This window comes from Oreochromis niloticus, linkage group LG1 (genome assembly GCF_001858045.2).
Source record: "Oreochromis niloticus isolate F11D_XX linkage group LG1, O_niloticus_UMD_NMBU, whole genome shotgun sequence".
Taxonomy (NCBI): Eukaryota; Metazoa; Chordata; class Actinopteri; order Cichliformes; family Cichlidae; genus Oreochromis; species Oreochromis niloticus.
This window is the reverse complement of record NC_031965.2, coordinates 1,316,406-1,338,225: the sequence shown is the minus strand read 5'-3', so window position 1 is coordinate 1,338,225 and position 21,820 is coordinate 1,316,406. Positions and strand designations below refer to the sequence as shown.

The 21,820-nt window shown below is 43.2% G+C and overlaps 1 protein-coding gene across 1 annotated transcript in view; it reads right to left on the bottom strand.

Moving 5' to 3' along the window:
- iqgap1 (IQ motif containing GTPase activating protein 1) overlaps positions 1-20,568 on the bottom strand; it is a 42,572-nt gene extending 22,004 nt beyond the window's left edge. Inside the window, exons 1-2 of the mRNA XM_003456892.5 lie at positions 20,262-20,568; positions 19,092-19,194 (exon numbers count right to left, since the gene is read on the bottom strand). Coding sequence (XP_003456940.1) covers positions 19,092-19,194; positions 20,262-20,307 — 149 coding nt within the window. The 5' untranslated portion in view covers positions 20,308-20,568. The remainder of the gene's footprint in view (positions 1-19,091; positions 19,195-20,261) is intronic.
- Between the last annotated feature and the right edge of the window lie 1,252 nt (positions 20,569-21,820).

Below are 21,820 nucleotides of genomic sequence, written 5' to 3'. Positions count from 1 at the left end.
AGAACATTTTCTGACAAATACTCAGAAACAGCTGAGAAGTTTGTGCTTTGGATTAAAAAAAACAAAACAACTTTTTGTCTGTAATGCACGCTAGTGTTAGCATGTGCAGATAGCAACACTGCACTTCCATGACTGCCACCCTGCTATTAGAATAAGAGCAAAACACTTCCATCTAAAACTGTTCTTTTTGTATAGCAAGTTTTATTCCGGGACAAATGTTATTAAAATATAAATACATCGGCCTTCAGAAGTTTCCAGAGAAACATTTTCCTACTGTAGCCTGATTCTTTGGTTATTATGAATAAGGAGTAAGCCCTGCTCGGTAGGGCTGGGCTATATCATACCGTTCACTGTAATACTGGTGTAATTTTGGGCAACGATAGGAAAATGAAATATTGCGATAGAATATGGGTAAAACGCGCATGCGCAGTGCCTATGTTTACATACGCACATGGCGGCGACGCAGAATGAGAAGAGCGAAAGCGGATCGTTAAATGAAACGGATGAACCAGAATTGGTTTGTAAAAATGCTGCAACTTCAGTGGTGTGGAACTGGTTTAGCTTTCGTCTAAGGCTGCACAATAACAGGAACCTTATACAGCGCTTCCCCATACCCATCGAACTCCCGCAGGCACAAAGAAATTAGGAGGCGATCACTTATCACTGGCTAAAGATATGGCTCCCATCAACACTGTGCAAAACGAGGGATTTAGGAAAATGATCAACACCCTAGACAAACGCTACACAGTGCCGTCCCGCAACTATTTTTCAAATGTTGCACTGCCTGCTCTATACACGCAGTGTCGAGCAACGGTGGAGACGGAATTACAAGCAGTACAACATTTTGCGGCAACAACAAAATGTGAGACATTTATTGTTTTTATGTTCAGTCTCAACTGTTACGAAGTTGATGTGCAGTTAATAAGTGCAAAAAATATTTATACTGGAAAAGAAAATCGTGAGAGAATCGTGATCTCAATTCTAAGCAAAAAAAATTGTGATTCTCATTTTATGCAAAATCGTGCAGCCCTACTTTCGTCCGTCAGATACACAACAAAGCACTATTTTTGGTAGCGCATGCTAGCGCGCCGTCGTTATCACCGTGTTGTTTGGAAAATACGGCGCACTTAGAATCAATACTTTGATTTTTCTGAAAATCGACAGTGCCCCTTATAATCCCGCGTGCCTTATGTATGAATTCTGGTTGTGTTTACTGACCTCGAAACGATTTTATGTACACGGCGCTCGAAAATCTGTCAAATGTTTCAGTACGACTTTGCTAAGCTACGAAGCCGCACCGCTTGATGGATTGTTGGAGCATTACGGCTACCGTAGGCAGGAGCCTCGCGGAGTGATACATACTGTGCTTTAACATAATATTACCGTACTGTGTGTGTATAAGCTCTTTTTAAGTTTTGTGGATATTATACATGGTTATGCTGAGGATATGTCGGCCAGTTTCCACTGGAAATGCCTTTTGGTTAAACTGTCAGTGAGGAAATTGCACTGTTACATTTTTATATAACTTTAATGCACATAAAAAACAGCTGCTTGTTTAAGTGAAAATACATTGATGGGGTTTTTTGCACTAATAAAGTTGTGGAGTTGTAAAGTATTTTGTCTAGTGTCAATTATATCGTCAGTTATATCGTTATCGCAAATTTTCAAATGCATATCGTGATAAATATTTTTGGTCATATGGCCCTGCTCTAGTGCTCGGGTTTCATATTAATGCAGTAGGTCCAAAAGGTCCAACCTCACAGTTAAAAAGGATCCAACTAGTGTCTTGACTTGATCTCAGGGGGAACGAGCACCGCTTTCCTTCCTGTGTTGATCCGTTTCACACATCAGTATTAATTCTCTGCAGCTCCAAGACAACAACCCCCCGCTAACCTGGCTAGTGCTGCTAACCCCTCAGCATGCATGACATTTCATTTCTCCAAGGTCACACTGTGGACTCGCATTCCCGCCGAGTGACAGTGTCAGCCCTGGGCCACAGAGTCGCCATGCTGAGCTCTCTCACTGGGATGCAACTGGTGGACTAGATTCCACCAGCAAATGTCACTTACCAGTAACAACATATGAAGCCAGCCAATGTCGATATGTAATTTAAATCACTCTGTCATCTCCTTTCATTCTCTTAAATACGGGTCAGTTTACACTCATTAAAGAAGGAATTATCCCTGCAGCATCACAGCGTCATATGACAGCATCGTCAACCTTCCTGCTTATGAAACTGCTCTGTTTTATCGCTGTAACGTCACAGTGTGAAGGCAGACGGAGAAATGAAATGTGTTCCTTTGAACAGACAGCCTCTGTTTGCATTCGCTAAGGAAACACTCCCACTCTTCAGAAACAGCAACAAGGTTAACTATACAGCTTTACCCTGAATGAGATTACAGGATTCCTTTCCTCCTACAGACAGACCGTCCTTAACACACACACACACACACACACACACACACGTAACTACATTTGTGAGAACTGTTGCTGACTTCATTCAATCAAATACAAAGTACAGAGGCTCATTTTTAGGCATTATCCACGTCTAAGCTCTTGTTAAAACACTTGTGTGACGATACATTCACAGCAACATTTTCCAGCGTGAGAAGCCAGCGAACCACCAGCTGAAACAACTTCCCTCTCAGGAAGTCGTGACACAGGGTCTCCAGACAGGCCTGCTATTGAGGCCGAGGTGACCGACACATAGTGCAGGGCTCGGGCCTGCCAGGCAGGAACAAGCCCCCCCTTTCACTGCACATGGGAGCAGTGAAAGGCTCCATAAAGACTGCTCAGTAATGGCTCTTTTATCAAGGCTATACACATTCCCCTTTTTCCCCTAACACAGACACACCCTCCACTTAACTGGGAAGGACTGCGGCCATGAATGGGATCTCTGAATTGTTTGTCGTCAACTACGGCAAAGAGCTGCCAAAAAATGATCCGTGTGACATTTACAGGCGTGTCTACACTTCAAAAAATAACCACAAATATGAAAATGTTATCTGAAGTCTCTAGAATGGCTGTAAACAGTCTTATCACAGACGCGACGGTTCAAGAACGTCCTCCGGGACAAGCTCATCGAAGGCTAATGCTACATTCATGTCATACCAAAAAGATCACCATCAGAAAACTTCAGACAGCAAAAGGTTTTTTTGTCCCACTCGACAAAACAGTTTAACAGCTGCAAGCTTTCACACGGTTTTGTTTAACAGACATTAAGTCAGGATTCAAGTTTGTGAAATTAAACCAAATCAAATGTTCACACGTCACACTTCAGTGATAATGTTGGTCCCATTCTAAAAGCATGAGACAAAGCAAATTAGTGACAATTAAGAATATTTTTAATACTTTTTCCAACAAGGCTCTTATTTAGGAGACTGTTAGCTTTCAATATGTATACTAGCTAGCAACAGTTTACACTGGAAGCACCAGTTTGATGATTTCTGTTAGAAAGCACTAAACATTCAGTGCTGACACTTACACTGAATATACTTATTCACAAATAACTGCAGATGTTTTGGGCTCATCATCCTGTTTTTACTTAAGTTTCAGTTTAACCACTTCTGTAAAACCAAAGGAGTGGCTAATGGCTAATGCCACAGATAGCTAACATGCTGTAATGCAGCGCGTGAAAACCAGGCTCAAGCTCAAGTTACTTTTTTAAAATGGTAAGAAGACAAACTAAATCAATAACGTTATACTGCTGTGATTCAGACGTGGAAGATTTTTTAAAGACAGAAATTCTAAAGTTGTTAAATTCTGATAATAAGTCTCATCTGAGGGAGCTGTAGAAGTTTGTGAATTTAACAGTAATATGCAGAATAAACTAAAAAGCCAAATAATTAGCCTCGAGCTGAACATCTGCTGCTGGATCAATAGATCTTTGTTTTGAAAGGAACCTTTTCTTTAAAAAAAAAAAAAAAAGCAGACGCCTGTCCTTCCTTAGGAAGCACAGCTCCACCCCCAGAAACTGCTGCTAAACTTCTCCAGGACCACCATAGAGAGCATCCTCACTGCATCACGGTGCAGTGCAGAAGCTGCACAGCTGCTGGACTGTGGCAGTGCCGTACGGCTGGAGGGCCCACACCACAGGGTGGCCAGCAGCATATACAGACTAATACAATCCCACACAAACAGACCAAGAGCAGCTCCTTCCTCGAGCTGTGGCCTCCATCACCCCCACCCCTCCACATACAACGAGGTGCACCGATAACTGTCAGGACACTCATGTAGCCCTATATAAGCATCGTCTCAGGTTTAATAATCTATTTATTATTTTTAATATTTATACTTAATGCTATTTTGCTGATCGCAGCAGAGTTATGTTGTTGTACTTGCATAATGACAAAGACTATTCTACCCTAACAGCACAGGACACAGGGGGGAAACTGCAGGAATTATTATCTCATTCCTCCTCAGATCCTGCACGCTTTCGGGAAGCCGATGTCAGTGCTGAGTTCAGAGGTCAGTCTCATAGGAAGAGGTCTGCTACCGACCGCTGTTACTCCAGGAAGACACGCCGACCACGCCGCTGCCTGCTATCGAGATGCATCCTCTTGTTTTCCTGCATGACTTAAATCAAACGGCCTATCCTTGCCTGCACTCTCTTTGCTAGGATGGTGGGTTTGAGATGGAGGCAGAGCGTTAATAACATGAGCTAACTTCAGTTACATACTTCCCTTTCCCAGGTTTCACTTTTGGACACAGACACACAGTTAATGTTTGATAACAGCTCAGAAATATAGGCTGAGCAGACCACACGCCTGGTTACAGCTGAGTCGCTGCTGTCTGCTCCTCTCAGGCAGCGGCCTCATATGTTTCAATGCCTCATTGTTTGAAACAGTTAGTTCAGTGCTGTAAAGAACGATAATGTGCTTCAGTGAGTCAAGTGTGCACGTTAGTGAGATTATATTGGTTTAGCCTGATAGACATATGTCTAATGTGAGGCAGGTAATTACAATGATGACCTGTAATTAAGAAACCAGCATTTAGAAATTGGATGTTTGAGGGGAAAAAAGTCCTTTATGAAGAAAATCCTACTAAAAAGGGGAAGTCAAGCACTGCCACTGGAAATGACAATTCAGCGTTTTAGTCACATGATCAAAAGAAGTCTATATGTTTGCTTATGATAGCATGAACCACACTCAGTGCTGCTTGATTATGATCGGACAGAATGATCTCACACTTGGTTGATGATCTTTCTTCATTTCATGCTTTTAATTTTTTACCACTTATAACCAGATTATTTCACATGGGAGTACAACTAAATCCTGAGTACTAGTAATACTAGTAACACTACAAAATTCAGCGACTGAGGTCAGAGACAGCCATAAAAGCTTTGACTAGCTCATGGCTAGTCTAACTAGTTCATTTATGTTAAATACATTTCTGCTGATTACAAAAGAAACCTTTGATCAAATTGTAGTTTATATGTTATATTGTGACATAACTGTAAGAATAAGTATTGGTTTAGTGAGCCAAGCACCACTAAAGCCTCACGTCCACACCTATGGAGCTTGTTCTTTTTGCATCGCTTAAAAGATCCAGGATTAACGGGATAATCCTGGATTGGCTAAACCTGGGAATGCTGATACGGTTTATTTGGTTCTAATGCAAGTGAACTGAATTAGCTGAGTAGATATGAATCAGAACTGAACTGATTGCACAGTGTTGTGGTCACATTGTAGGAGAAACACATGGATGAATGCTGTGACAGGAGTAATGACAAATGGGAGTCTGCATAGTTACAGCTCGACGAGAGCTTCTGGTTGAGGGCCTGAGATGAACGCCAAACCAAGAAAGGAGTGGCTGTTGAATAACAATCACAGAAAAAGTGACCACTCTGCCGTTTTTACCCAACCACAGCAGCCGCTGTTTGTCCAACGATGCTCACTCCACCTGAAATCTTCTTCGTGTCATGAATGCAGCATTTGACTGAAACCTCCCAAACGAGACGAGCCCGGCGTGGTTGGACATTTAGTTCCATCATGTAATACATGTAATAACCGTGCTGTGCAGTAGGTAGGTTTGATTTCTAGGCTATTTTACTGTGACACCCAATCCAACAGGAGAAATATGCGGGACCTCATCAAATCATTTGCAGTTTGCAGGATTACCATCCTGGTTAAAATGGGAATGCCCCTGTGGAGAACGGTGCCTGCAACAGATGTTTCAATGGTGCGATGAGCAGAAACACATGCATCACCAGGCCTAACATTGGGCCACTTTTAGCCCGTGGATGGACCGAGCTGTAGAGAAAAGCAGGAAAAGGCTGAGTGACGACAGCGCCGAGCTTCGGCACTTATCGACGTGCGCTCAGTCTCGCATTGTTCCCCGGCATTACAGACCCATTTGGATTTCTGTGTGTGCCTGAAAAGAGAAGGGTAGGAAGTGGTGTTTACATAATAGCTGGAAAGGCAAATGATGTGTGGTGAGCCTTATCTAGCAGCAGCACAATGTCAAGGTACACCCGGCCTCTCTATGTCCTGCTCTGTGAACCTCTGTGATGCTGAGCTAAAGGAAGGTGTGTGTGCTCAGCCACAACTCTAACACCACAGGCCAATCCAGCCCAGCGGGAATCTGACTGCGTTTCATGGAAAACGGGGCTGTGAGTGATGGAGGGAGACGAGGAGAGAAACGACAGGAGGGAATACAAAGAAAGATGAGTGAAAGCCAAGTTGTCCATTACATGCTTTGCTGCAACACTGGAATCTGTGCACCAAGTGACCTCGCACTTTCCCCACTCAGTCTGTGACAGCCAACCACGTCACCATGCACTCACCCACGCCTGCCCCACAGAACCCTCTGCTGTCCTTTATGCTACAGAAGGCTTTGATGGATTTATTATTTGGACATTCTGCTGCACTGATGCATTCTCGTGTTAAACGCGAGCTCAGCACATTTGCAGGTAATCCCTGCGCGACAAAAGCTCAAGCTTCAGGCTGCACCAGCTGCTTTGCTTCAGACACTTTTTCCTGTTCTTGGCTCTGTATGATGTCAAAGAGAGCTGATGTAGATAACGCAGTTATCTAAGGCAGCGGACCGGGGTTTGGGGGCCGCTGCTGTAAGGCACACAGCTGCTGCTGAAACCTTATTGTTATCAGGACTCAAAGAGCCTTTTTAAGACAGAAGATGAACAACTTATCAGATAAATAAGGACGACTTGGAACTGTGAAGTATGCAAAGCAGCTCTCGTAGAGCCCCAAGAATGTGAGTCCAAGCACGTCTGACCTGCCTTTACTCGAGTCCCAGACGAGGTCACCTGAGGTCAAATAACAGCTGATGTACAGGCAGGCAGGGGGTTGGTGAGCAGGGACGAAACTATTGTGCGGGCTCAATCTGAAGTCCAGAGTGGGAGAGTAATTTGTAGTCTCAGGTTTCACAGGTGAGACACTGTGGAGGTAGGGCGGGGCCTTTCCCGCAGGGCCTTTATGGAGCACTAATCCCTCTCCCTTTCATTCCCATCTCATTCCCTCATTCTCAACTGTTTACTGCCAGCCGAGTGACTCAGGCCTGTTTTCTGGGACGCCTCGCTGTCTCCCAGGAACCTGGCAGCAGGTAGTATTTACACAAATACCCAGAATACTACGATGAAGACTCGTGTCTCAAAAGGCACAAAGAGCAGAGGAAAGCTGGATTAAAAAAAATGAGTTTCCTGTTAAAACAACCAAGCAAAGAAAAAGAGAAGAAACTAGTAAACAAGTGTTTTTACTGAAATTTCACCAACAAAAATAAAACTTTTGCTAAGAATGAATAAAAAAAAAAAAAAAAAAGTCATCGTTGGAAGCTTTTCATTTATATGGAATCAGCACATCAGCTGAGCCTTCCGGTTTAGTCACCTGACACCTGTAATGGCATCGAAGAGGCCATTTTTCACCTCCTACCCAGGGTGTGACATTACGTAACAAGTATTGCAGCTGCAGCAGCAGCAGCTGTACACAACAGCGTTGGGAAACTTTTGAAAACAGGAAACTGCAGGCAGTTGGCCGGAGCTTTAGGGGGAACTGTGCTGCTCTTGAAGGGTGAGAACACCGAGCTTCTGTTTTACACTGCAACATGACGCTCGGCATGGGGACACTCCTAATCTTAACTTCAACACCAAAATACAGATTTACAGTTTAAAGCTGTTCCTTCAGTTCTCTTCGTCCATGCAATCGATGTTAGTTTTCCTTTTTTAAGCATAAACTTCCTAAAGTCTTCTTTTCAGTACTGTGGGTGTCAAACGACAGGCGAGTAAGGGACGAACGACAATATGGTGTAAAAGCTCAACTAACGGATTAAAGATAAAACACAGAGGATCCTTCTGTTTACCATGATGGACGGTTTATTCAACTGGCTTCTCTTGAGCTAAGATTAAAAGACGGTGGCGTTGGACCATTCCCACGTATTACGAATACATTAAGATTTTTTACCTGAAATCACAGGTAAATATAAAGCGCCTTGAGGCAACTGTTGTGGTGATTTGGCGCTATATAAATAAAATTGAATTGAATAGAAACTTTACCGTGTCACGGTTTAATGCATGATGAGAAATTCTGCACTCCACAGATGTCTCTCTCATATCATATATTCAACACTATGCTAACACAGCATGATGCAAGCTAATAGCAAAGGGTCAAGAGTTTACAGGTCACATAATGGGATAACTCCATGTAACAAGATGTGTTGTGTCAACCCTAATTTAGTATCATTTCTCTTCAGCACAGCTGTGAGGGGGTGCACTCAGTGACACTGAGAGCAGGGAAAAGAGAAACTAGTGTGAGTGTAAATGTGAAAGACTCACACACAGAGCTAAAATAAGTGTAGTCCAAATAAACAACACCAACATGTCATTTTTTTATTTTACTAATCAAATATCACTTCAGTAAAATTATGTTCTTGGATGTATTCATGTCTTAGATTTTATTTTATAAAGTTAAGAAAACAGTCTTTAAATACAGCCTGTTGTTGCCTTACATATAAAAGAATGATTCCTAGTCTCTTGCCCGTGGCCAAGAATAAAGCTTATTATAACCTTTTATGTAAGTTCGCCTGAAAAAGAAGATATATGCTAATTGATATCTAAATACATCTTTGGCCTCTTTCACTGACCCAACACCTCGAACCCTTGAAGAATAGACATTCACAAGACTTAACAACATTTTGAGGAACTTTGAGATGTCAGTGAAGCTCTGGCTGTCATAAATATTAACGTATCCAGCACACACATTAATATTAGCCCTTTAGCTATTGTCAGTTACCCAATAGCCACATTAGCTGTCAAAGCTAATTAGCTGTAAAATCTAATGTGGCTATTGGGCTACTGTTAATGCTATGCAGCGAGCGTTAATTTAACAGGACAACACAATTATTAATTTTTATTATTTCTTTAACAAGGCAAATAATAATAAACATACTTGGCTAAACCTTCATGAAGAAAAACGTCAGTGATTTGTTGTTGCAGCGACTCAGCTACACAGTGCAGCCACACCTCTGGTTAACGGAAGGGCTAGCATTAGCTTAGAGCATTGTGAAAGCAGAGAGAAACAGACAATCTGCACGAAGAGCATCTTAATTCATTAAGCAAATGAAGGTAGATACATCTTGATGCATTCTCAATCATCCAGGTAAGTAAATCTCCAAAAGTTGAATCTGTTCATCTGGACGTAGCGTTTTGTGGGATAAACGTTTCGTCACTCATCCAAGTGACTTCTTCAGTCTCAGCTGACTGCAGGTTTCCCCAAACCTTATAAACAGTACATTTGCATAATGACTGAAACCAGCCCACTGAAGGAACAATGGGCTGTGAGGTCAGTTCCTTAATCATAATTGTGCAAATTCCCATGACCATTGATCAACAATCACTGACCAAAACCCACTGATCAAAGAACACTGAACCTGTGTGAGTGGATTATTTCTTGCGGGAAGAGAGTTTCTTAGTGTGCGAGAGAAGTAGTAGCAGCCACAAACAGAAAGAAAAAAAAGTGGATGTTGTTAGCGGCAGTCGCATTCGTTTACTGCACCCTCAGCTCATGTCTGCCGTGAGGTTGACTAAACTAGTTACTTCTCTAATTGAAAGGGAGCAGAGCAGTTTGATTTTCAATTGAGAGTTATTGCTATAGAATTTATGCTGAATAAAGTACAAGGATTTAAACAGATTACACAAAAATCCCAAAGATTTCCACTCATATAACAAGAGCTTAGTGGCCTCGCCGTCAGCTGTCAATGATGTAACCCAACAACCACCTCACTGTGCCATTTGGAATATTTCTCCCCACTGTCAACAACCCCGTCTGTGAAGAAATTCTCATCGCTGTTAAGTGATGGGCGAAATGTTTTCCCCTTTTTAAGAGGTGACACACCTTTGCTGTCAAACAGCGTTTACTATGACCTAAACAGGATGGACTGCATCTGAGCAAAAACAACCCGAGTGCTGCATGTCGATCAGTGTCAGCGAGGGTGAAATCACAGGTAAACTCTGCTGTCGTCATGGCAACAAGTTAGGTTTTTTGATAGTTTCACCTTCAAATTTATTACCAAAATCCAGGCCATGAAAAAATCCCAAACTAATCAACTACAACTGTGCAGTATTTTGGAGAACAATACCTGCACACAGGTATCCACAGTTACATCACAGCAGTATGGCTGGCTTTGAGCTTGGATAGTAGAAGGAAACTCGTTTGTTGTTGTGTACGAGACCTGGTAGCATTACACTAAGAGCTTCACAGTTACAGCATCATTTGACCTTTGTGCTGTCTTACTCAGAGTAAAGGTTCAACTCTCGTGCAAAGCATACCCAAGTGTGGGTGGGAGGAAAAAGATCAGAGGAGGGGATTCAATAAAGAATAATGACTGGGTTCATCATTTGCAGTGACCTTAAACATAATGGATACAATAAATGATCTTAGAGCAGTTATGTGGGCTACACATGACGAGTGGCTGTTATGGAAAGTAAGTTATAGCGCTGAGTTAGATTCGATGGAACTTAATGCTGAAGTCGTTGGTGTATTTTTTTAGATTCACATGTTTGGTTTCTTGCCGAGTTCCACTCTTGTTTCTGTGTGCTGAACATTAGGGCTGCCACGATTAGTCGACTAGTCACGATTACGTCGACTATTAAAATCGTCGACGACTAATTTAATAGTCGACGCGTCGTTTGAAGCTTTGTAAGATCCCAAAAGACGCAGGAATAAGTAGTAGTATTTAAGAGTGTAATAACGGACTGAAACAGAAGATGGCAGCACTGCATGTACAAGGATGCCAGCTGCCATTAAACCCCGAAGAAGAAGAAACTGTGTTCCAGAATTCATAGCGCGGCCCAGCGCAGTTGTCAACAATGGCGGCAGCTAGTTAGTTTTAATATTACAATTATTATTCTTTCTGGGTCACAAAATAAACGTTTAACATATTTTCAGGTGTACATTTTACGTCCAATGGATGCATGATCTGATTAGTCGACTAATCGCAAAAATAATCGGTGACTAGTCGACTATCAAAATAATCGTTTGTGGCAGCCCTACTGAACATAACCAGCAGCCAGCGAGGTTAGCTTAGTACTGAGACGAGCGGGGAAACCGTTAGCATAGCACCTAATCAGTACCACGAATTCTCACATTTCATTTGTTCGTCTGTCCAAAAACCAAAGCGTCACCGCCTCTTGGGCTCCAAATCCAAGATGGACACAAAACTGGTTTAATCTAAGCGTTATAATGGAAAGTTCCAGCAATGAGTCATTGCAATATGTTTCAGTCATTTACGTAACAGCTCTGCCATTTCTTTTCAGTTTTCAAAATTCCAAATCCTTTCTAACATTTTGCAGGAAAACTGTCATGTAAATACGTACGAGACATCCTCTCTGACTTCTGTGAGCTGTTAATAGACCTGAAAATGAACCACACTCTCACAAAAGAAAAAAAAGACCGACACCTTCCTGTTCTTATTCTCGCCACCTCAGCACGCTGTCAGCAGCAGGACTAATACCACAGATGGCAGCGACATCGGTGGTACACACTGACGTGGTGACTGAAGTGCTTCTGAGAGGGTACGAAGCACAAACTGGCTACATAAACACACCTCTGTTATCAATTCTAACACTTTCATGGTGAGTGATGCACGTGATTTTGGCGCCTACAATCTGGAACCTTCCAGACACCCACTCAGGACGCTGTAATATTAATGGACAAGTATAAAAGATGGAGACAACAAAAACCTTTTACGGTTTTTAAAGTTTTAAAGTTATTAACTCTGAGCATTTAGATTTACAGCGCATCCATCTGTTTCATTTATATCTCTCAGCTTAGTGGTTTTATGCAGGTAAAAGAAGCCAAATTGTTTGTTGTCGGTAGGGCTGGGCTATATCATACCGTTCACTGTAATACTGGTGTAATTTTGGGCAACGATAGGAAAATGAAATATCGCGATAGAATATGGGTAAAACGCGCATGCGCAGTGCCTTTGTTTACATACGCACATGGCGGCGACGCAGAATGAGAAGAGCGAAAGTGGATCGTTGAATGAAACAGATGAACCAGAACTGGTTTGTAAAAATGCTGCAACTTCAGTGGTGTGGAACTGGTTTGGCTTTCGTCCGTCAGATACACAACAAAGCACTATTTTTGGTAGCGCATGCTAGCGGGCGTCGTTATTACCGTGTTGTTTGGAAAATACGGCACACTTAGAATCAATCCTTTGATTTTTCTGAAAATCGACAGTGCCCCGTATAATCCCGTGTGCCTTATGTATGAATTCTGGTTGTGTTTACTGACCTCGAAACGATTTTATGTACACGGCGCTCGAAAATCTGTCAGATGTTTCAGTCCGACTTTGCTAAGCTACGAAGCCGCACCGCTTGATGGATTGTCGGAGCATTACGGCTACCGTAGGCAGGAGCCTCGCGGAGTGATACGTACTGTGCTTCAACATAATATCACCGTACTGTGTGTGTATAACCTCTTTGTAAGTTTTGTGGATATTATACATGGTTATGCTGAGGATATGTCGGCCAGTTTCCACTGGAAATGCCTTTTGGTTAAACTGTCAGTGAGGAAATTGCGCTGTTACATTTTTATATAACTTTAATGCACATAAAAAACAGCTGCTTGTTTAAGTGAAAATACATTGATGGGGTTTTTGCACTCAAAGTTGTGGAGTTGTAAAGTATTTTGTCTAGTGTCAATTATATCGTCAGTTATATCGTTATCGCAAATTTTCAAATGTATATCGTGATAAATATTTTTGGTCATATCGCCCTGCTCTAGTTGTTGGTTTACTTCTTTAACCTGACAGGTGAGTCCAATCTCTGATCTGACACTACCCTAAAAGTCAGTCAGCATTCCACCTACGCCTGGACAATAGTTTTATCACTTCCTCCTTGTTCTTTTAAACAGACTGTGGGTTTTAATCAAAGACAAAAAAACAACAACAACAAAAAACAAGAATTCATTTCCAGTGGACGAATTGGAAATGAATTCTATTTTAGGAAAGTTTTTTCCTAAAATAACTGGCACTCCACATTTTGTTAGGAATTCCTTTTTTTTCCTAAACATTTTTAATTTTTTTTTTACTGTTTTAACAAGATTATTTTCCAAATCTGGAATAAATAAACTAAATCATATAAAGGTACTGATTTTTTGTAACAAATGGACAGAAATAACATCGAAACACACACATTTTTGTCCAGTTAGGTAACACATGCCTTTTACTATTTATAGTCACTCTGCTAAAGGCCAATTTTGAACTGGAAAAACCCAACTATAGTATCTGTTTACCAGCCCATACTGTAAAATCAAACAGGTAACCTCTGCCCCTCTTCTTCACCCAAAACAAATCACATGCTCTTCTGCTGTTTACAGTATGCTGTGCATCGTGCCGTCAGCTTTGGGGGTCATGACCCGCTCCTACACCCCAAACACAACATCGAGATCTGCAGAAAACATGTGCTGAGTGTGTGACTCGTACCCAGCATCACTACACTGCAGAATATACAGACAGGAAATGATAAAGAGAAAAAATTGTAGCCCACATGACACTGTGTGCCATTTGTCATCTGTGCACCTGCACTGAGACTACTTGAAATTGTTTTCTGCTTGTGGCAATGTATGAAACGTCTGAATGTGTAGTTGGTACCAGAGCCTGGATCAATAAAAATAGTATCACACTGAAAACATGTCTGACTGCATTCCCACTGCACGCTGCACTAAAGGAGCAGAAAGTGAAAGAAAATTGAAGCGAAGCTTCAGAAACATTAGATATTAGATAAGTTTCTTCTTATGTAAATGTTACCCTAAAAAAAGCTGCTTTCAACTTCTCAAACAGGAAAACTGGATTTCTACTTTGGGTTTTTTGTTTGTCTCTTTCATGAAGTTGTGTGTGTGTGTGTGTGTGTGTGTGTGTGTGTGTGTGTGTGTGTGTGTTTGTGTGTGTGTGTGGGGGGGGGGGCACCAGCTGCTGGATTGCTACACAATGAAAATAATCATAATAATCATAATAATCATGGCCTCTCCAGCAAACAGAGCTCAGCAGCCACCTCTGTGCTAGCAGAGCTGAGCGGCTCACTTATCATTCAAATATGATGTGATAAAGAGCGTAGCAGGTTGCCTGAGCCTCACTGCTTGCTTCTGTGCATTTAATGGCAACATGAAAATAAGAGCGATAAAACCTGCAGTCGTTTGCATCCGTCTGCCGGGCTGGCAGGTATGAAACGGGCACTTGTGTCCGTATCGACACTCGAATACGCATCTGACAGTAGTAGTGTTGGAGTGGTGACGGTGCATTCCCACAGCCAGGTACAGGCTCACACCCTGCTGTGCATCTGTCACATGCATTCATATCATACCACACACACTCCCAGCATTCCTATCCCCCGGCCTTTCTCTGCAGGTGTTCCCTACATGGAGTCGCTTCACTGCCTGAAACTCTGATGTAACAACTGTAACAGATTCCTGCTACCAACGGCCCGGGCAGCCTGTCGTTCAGAGGCGTCGTCCCTGTACAGGTCAAGAGCAAATACTGTGCAGCTACTGGCAACAGACTGTTTAAATCAACAGAGGAATTGTGCCTTCATCAAACATCACAGACTTCCCTTGGAAACAAATCTGTGATCAGCTAGTGGGGTAGTTGGATTAAGTCTGGTAGAAACTAATGTGAAGAAGAGAAATAACCCAGACTGGTTTATCCAGGAGCGCGCGCACACACAGACAGACGCGCGCACACACAGACAGACGCGCGCACACACAGACAGACGCGCGCACACACAGACAGACGCGCGCACACACAGACAGACGCGCGCACACACAGACAGACGCGCGCACACACAGACAGACGCGCGCACACACAGACAGACGCGCACACACACAGACAGACGCGCGCACACACAGACACAGACATGAGTCGAAGCCAAGGTAGCGTAACCATTATTCAAATAGACTCAGGCAGGTGTGTCTTTGCAGCACCTGCTCCTCGATGCCAACTGGGAGGCTGTGCTGGTTAAAAGCTCAGGTCAGTTTGTAGCTTTCATTTTATGATAAAAAGTCTATTACTAATGGTAATTTCAAAGATTAGTAACGACCGCCGTCATACAGTCCTCCTCCAGGTTTATATCAGAGTCAGTTTCATGTTGGCGCACAGAAACGTCGCCCATAATTACAGGCCCAAACGCTTCTCCAGGCCACTGTGTGGCTGTATCAGACATGCCTGCATCACACTGAGCTCTTGGGAATTGCTGAGCTGCCTGATCATGCAGACTGTCTGCTTCCTCCGGGATCGGGGCAGTGACCATCGGTCTAACTTTCAGAGCACATCGTTTAGCACCCAGCAGAACAGTGTCTAATATTTTCCTTCTTTTACAATCCAACAGTGATTTTCACTCATTTTCCTGAGGGAGTTTTGACTCCTCGTGGGAGAAAGTTGTAGTAGCAGCATCTGGTTTTAGTCTTCACTTACCACCAGCAGCATTTGTGAACTCTTTCAGCCAACTACATTGATGAAATGCATGTGGATGGAAGTGCAGAGAACACAGCTGCAGGGCTTTTAGGGCTCGTCCTCATCCAAAAGCCCCCCCTCTCAAAAACTGATGGAACTTCCCTTGATTCCTTCAGACTGAAAATCCCAACCAAAAAGCAGCACGCTGTGGCACATTTTTATATTTATATAATCGGGTCCATCCTGAACTTTGTAATGACAGCTCTGTGACGATCAGCAGGCTGTGCCATCAAAGTAATGTCTGCCCTTGTAGTTCACAGCAAATGTGTAGGACTCGAAAAATGAACAAGTGTCACATGTTGAATGGTATGATCTTATATTATAAGCATATTAATGCCGACAAATTGAAGTAGTTAAGGTTGCCAAACTATGTCAAGAACTTAGCTAAATATCGAATTTACCAATATGGTCTCACATGTGCATTCTTCCAGCAACGCAGTGTGCAAGACGCAGGAAACTCATGTGACCCCACATTTCATACTTAGCGCTTTGCTCACCTAAAATGTGCTCTTTTCCTCTCAAGTGTCCTGATTTACCAAATTTACAAATCCTAGAAAGCATTTCAGGGGTAAAAAAAACCAGCCAACTGAAGCAGGAATGTCAGATACTCCAAAATCATTCCAGGGATTTCCTGATGCCCGCCCGGTGAGGGACGCGGGGCAACACACACCTTCACTGCAGAAATACAATCACACAGAATCAGAGCGCACACAGCCTCGCAGCAACCCGGCCCCACTCACACCGGAACCTGTTGCTATGACAACTGTGGGTTTCTGTGGCAACAGTGGGAGATATTAAAATCAACAGGGACTGAGTCACTTCCTGTCTAACACAATCCTTCCTCTTTTGAACCCATGAGCCCGCGCCCGGGTTGACTCCACACACACTGAAAGCAAACGTACGTGGCTGCTGACAAGCTCGGGCAACCGCCACCTTTCACACTCACACACACACACACACACACACACACACACACACACTGTGTGTCTAAGAGAAAGAACAGACCTCACCTATTTCGTCATGATCGTGCTAACGAAATCACCCCCAAAACAAGAAGTCGGCCTGCGTGCTCAACATAAAGTTACGAGGTGTGGCTGCTTGAACCTTTTCAAGAGTGATGATCTGCGTTTAGCAATTAATGTTCAAGTACGCTCACCCTGACGACTGAGGTATCCAGCCATACTGCAAGGGTCCTCATAGAGAGTTTCTGTTGAGGTCACAGGGTGTTGCTCAGACAACAGAGCAAAGAAAAGAAGTAAACAGAGTACGCCTGTGGCTTTTACTCCAGTGAAACCACAGACCTCCAGCATCACTACATGTATGAAAGTAGGGCTCGTTAGCATACACATCATTAGAACTTCTTCCAACATTTCAACACTGGTCACTGAGTGGAGCGCCACACATGACATCCACCTAAGAAAAAGCAAGTGTTCTCCAAAGCTAAACATTTACCCGTCAGATCAAAGAGTCCGTGAAAGGATCACATTCGATGCAAATTGTGATACGCTGTTACGCAGTCAGCACCAAAAACACCGCCGTTCAGAGACGTCACTTCCGAGCTGCATGTTCTCTCCAAACTGCAACTTCAGCACAGGTTGAGATTAAACGATGACACGTCTCCGCTGCACGCAACAGTAAGAGCTCGGCTCGTCAAGCCGTGATGCGCTTCAGTCAATAAAGAGACTCCTGCTTTCTTTCTAGCAAATTTTACATCTCACTACTCACAGGTTACATGAGGTCAGACATACTGTTGAATTAGGGACCAAATCAGTGACTTGCTATGGCTATTCAGATTTTCCCGTGTGCGCTTCACATTACCGTAACTCCTCAAACATTTTGAGCCAAAATTACTGCATAAGTGCAGCCTGCCTGTGTGACACGTGAGCGATAAAGCGTTAAGAGATGGCAGATTAACTAGAAATGAAAACGATGACACCGCCATACAAGCCATGAACGAGTTCTGCTGCAGATAAGACATTTTCTCCCTTTCTTTAAAGCCAGAAACACTTTTCAGTCATTTGGAGGACAGGTGGGATTTTTCTCACTGTGTTGCATCTTTTAACCACATTCTCTGATTTTTGGGGACCGAGAGCGACTAAACTCAGTTTAGTTCTAATATTCTTCGTGTTGAATTGAGCTGAATGTTTTCAGTGGGCGACCCAGACTCTTTCACTTCAGAGCCGGGCTGCTTTAATATGTACAGACTGTGGTTTGGCACAGTGTCACTGAAACAATCATGGCCTTTTCTAAAAGACACACATAACCCTCGTATGTATCCTAATGCATTATCAGTGGCTTAACAGATAAGCACTTCACCCGTGCCACATGCACTAATGTACCCTGATACTATCATGGACGCTGGCATTTAAACTGATAACGACCCGGGCCGTCCCTCTCCGTCTGTGACTGACACAAAGTATTTGAGCCTCTCTGATATTTGTTGTTAGATTACAGGACAGTCTGATATTCTGTCTCAGTCCATTTAAATGGGGATGAGACCCACAGAGTGTTTCTGGATAGTTTTTATGGTTTGAGCTCGTTGAACACAGTGATGAACTGTGTTCAATGAAAGTGGTTTTCACAAGTGGTCTTGAGCCCAACAAATGACTGACACCTTTTTTTTTCTTTTTACATGCAGAACTGTCTGAAGGCCTGAGGATCACAGCCGTGCAGCAATGCTTACAGCAATGATGTTATGTGTCGCAGATCAATAAATCCTCAGATCATTTGACCTTCTCTAACTGCCACCACAGCATTTCCCAGAGAGGTGACGAGCTCCCCACCCTGAAAGACCCGGCGTCTCCGGACGCCGTTTTTAAATCCAGTCTGGGATGCTGTCCCGGGTGTTTTTGTTGCTTCAGCCCAGCTTTATTGGCAACAAGTTCAGACTAGACATACATTCTTTAAAAAGAAAAAAAGGTAACAAGGCCGATCACTTGGACCTTCTTATGTGTCGTCTCTGGTCTGTTTTCTGTAGCTTTTTGGAAACAGGTAGTTTTCTACATAATTCTCTGTGTATATAATCTGATACTAAGTGCAGGGGCTCAGTGTGAGCTGACTCACAGCTCTTACTCATTAACCCTGCTGCCTCTGCAGGCTCAGCTGACTCGCAGATGAAGTGACTTTCTTACCTTTTGGCTTCCTCCAGGTGGCACAGGTACTCATAGGCCATGTTCTGCTGGCGCCGCTCATCCATCTCCTCAGCTGTGAGCCGCTCCACGCCATCCAGTACAGCTGGAGGCAGGAAACACAAGGAATGCATTTGAAACAGCAGGAATACATGGAACATAAGAAACGATGGCTGTGTTGCTGCACAAAGAGCCTCACAGTTTGGTTAGTCACAAACAGCGTTTACACAATATTCACCTCTTCAGTTTTTTTTTGGTTTTTTTTGCTTGCATAACTATGGAAATCTTTCCAACCAGCAGCGTGGCCTCTAACCTCCCCCAGAAAGCCAGCGTGTTTGTAAGTCATGTGTGCTTCACACATGAACACAGGTGCGTGTGACTTTAGGGAATGCCTATGTGTGGAGATGGCAAACAGTAACCCACACAATGCAGAGGAAGTTACAGGGCGATTCCCCGTGAGATTACACAGAGGCAGACACGGAGCATGGGGGTTTTTCCCACATAATGATGGGAGGGGGAGGGGGACGAGAGGAGGGGAGGGATCACCTCAGCAGGTAAAACACGCTTTCAGCAGAAACTGAACATATGGGGCGCTAAGACTTCAGAAACGGCCTCCTGTTTGGAACCAGGTTTGATATCTACTCAAATGACACACTGGAAACCATCGGCTAAGCAAACGACTTCATAATTTCCACACTGGGTGGATAAAGTGTCACAGTGCAATCAACACACGTTGCCTTAAAAGGTCTGAGTTTATGGGCGGTGGTTGTTAAATTGGTAGCTGTTCGCTTCATCTGTGCGAGGACGCAAAACTTCGGACTTTACTATCGCAGTCTGTCCCGTTTCCACCAGGTCCAGTCCCCAGCCCACGTCCACGTACGAACTAACTTGCACGTAAAGCGGCATTTAAGAAGGACAAGTTTGGGGAAACTGCTTCTCCGCTCTGCGATGCCTTGCTATAAAAACGCGGAAGTCATGATTACCATGCCGTCAGAAATAAAAAGCCAAGCTCGCCGTGAGCGCTTTCTACTAACATACAAAGTCCGTTTCGGGACTTTTGGAGGAGTCTTGCGTGAGCACGGTGTCCGCTGTGGGCCGGGGCTGTGTGCGGTTAAAGGAAGCCTTCCTGCCTGCCATCTCAAGGTGAGCACGGGGGGAAAGCGCATAACTTACAGCCATATCTGGGCCGGGGCCCGTCTCCCTCCTCTGAAGTTGACATCCTCCTCTGTCGAGAAACGCGACTCTCTGCGCTCCACTGCAGTCACGAAGAAAAGTTGAAGCGCAACTTCAGTCCCCAAACTCTCCGGAACTTTGAAAAGAGCAACACGCCGAGAAAGAGCCGAAAGAAAAGCGCGCAGGACCTTTCGGCCCTCTTGTTCCTCCTCTGCACAGTTTGAGTTGAGAGCTTTTTTTTCTTCTTCTTCTTCAAACCTCACTGATGTCACTGGGTGTGTTCTTCATAATCCTGAAGTATGCGTTTCAGGAAACACGGTTTAGCAGCCTGGGGCCGGCCAAGCTGCAGGCGCAGCGCCCCCTGCCGTTCACTCGAAGGCGGGACAGTGCAGGAGGTTCCCAAGCGGAGGTCCGGGGACCCTCTGGGACCGGGGAAATCACAATGACGTGACAAAGTGTTGCATTTTCCAAGAACCTTCCTATCCAACCTGTAATTATGGGCAAACAATGGCTTGTTTTTAAGGCCCAAAGCATAAATATAAGTCAACATGTGTTAATGCGGACTTGACCCAAGCGTTCATCTGCAACAAACACTCGGGGGAGGCAGAAAGCTGGAGTAATAGACACAATAAGATACGATAAACCTTTATTAGTCCCACACGTGGGAAATTTGTTTGTTCACAGCAGAAAGTGGACAGTGCAGAGTTAAGAGCAGCAAAAATTAAGAAAAAAAATAGAGTAGAATAAGATAAACTAGAATAACATACCAAATAGAATCAGAATGACAATTTTAAAAATGGATGGCGAATGTGCACAACCCCTAGAATCTTTTTCTGTCCTTCACCAAAAAGGAAACAACATAGTGAAGTATTAGGTTTGTGACAAATGTATTTGTTCTTTTTATGTATGTCTAATGTTATAAACACTCTATTATCAGGCTGCAGGAGTGCGTCTGTACACCGGTGATTACATGAAAAGTGGCAGTGCACATTCTTCTGAATTCATATTGTTTCAAAAAGTATTTGGACCCTTGGTTTAAGTAAAGTGCAAAAATGTGGTAATTGTGAGGCACTCTAAAATATATTTATATATGTGTGTTACTTTAATGTTGCAGGGGGAGATGATTTCAATGACTGAAATACTTCTGGGTTGCTTGATCCATAATAATCATGTTTTAATAAGTTTGTATTTTAAAATGTGCAAAGACGTAAAAAGACTCTGGATGGCTCAAACCAGGATCTTCTTACTGTGAGGCAACAGTGCTAACCACCATATCTACCTATCTATATAATAAAATAAAATACATGTTTGTATAAAGTCTCACAGGTTAATTGGTTAAAACAGTTATCAGATTTTTTTAAATAAACTTGCAGTTATACTGTTTCTATGGAAACACTTATTGGTTGCAAGCTGGCACTTAAAGTAAAGATCTTCCTATGTGAGCAATTTTAGCTAAATGTCATTGTGAGCAGACATGAAAGAAGTGTTACGTTAGTGCAGAGCAGAGTGATAACTCTTATTAATGAACCACAGAACAACAGGCCATCTTATAATTCCTT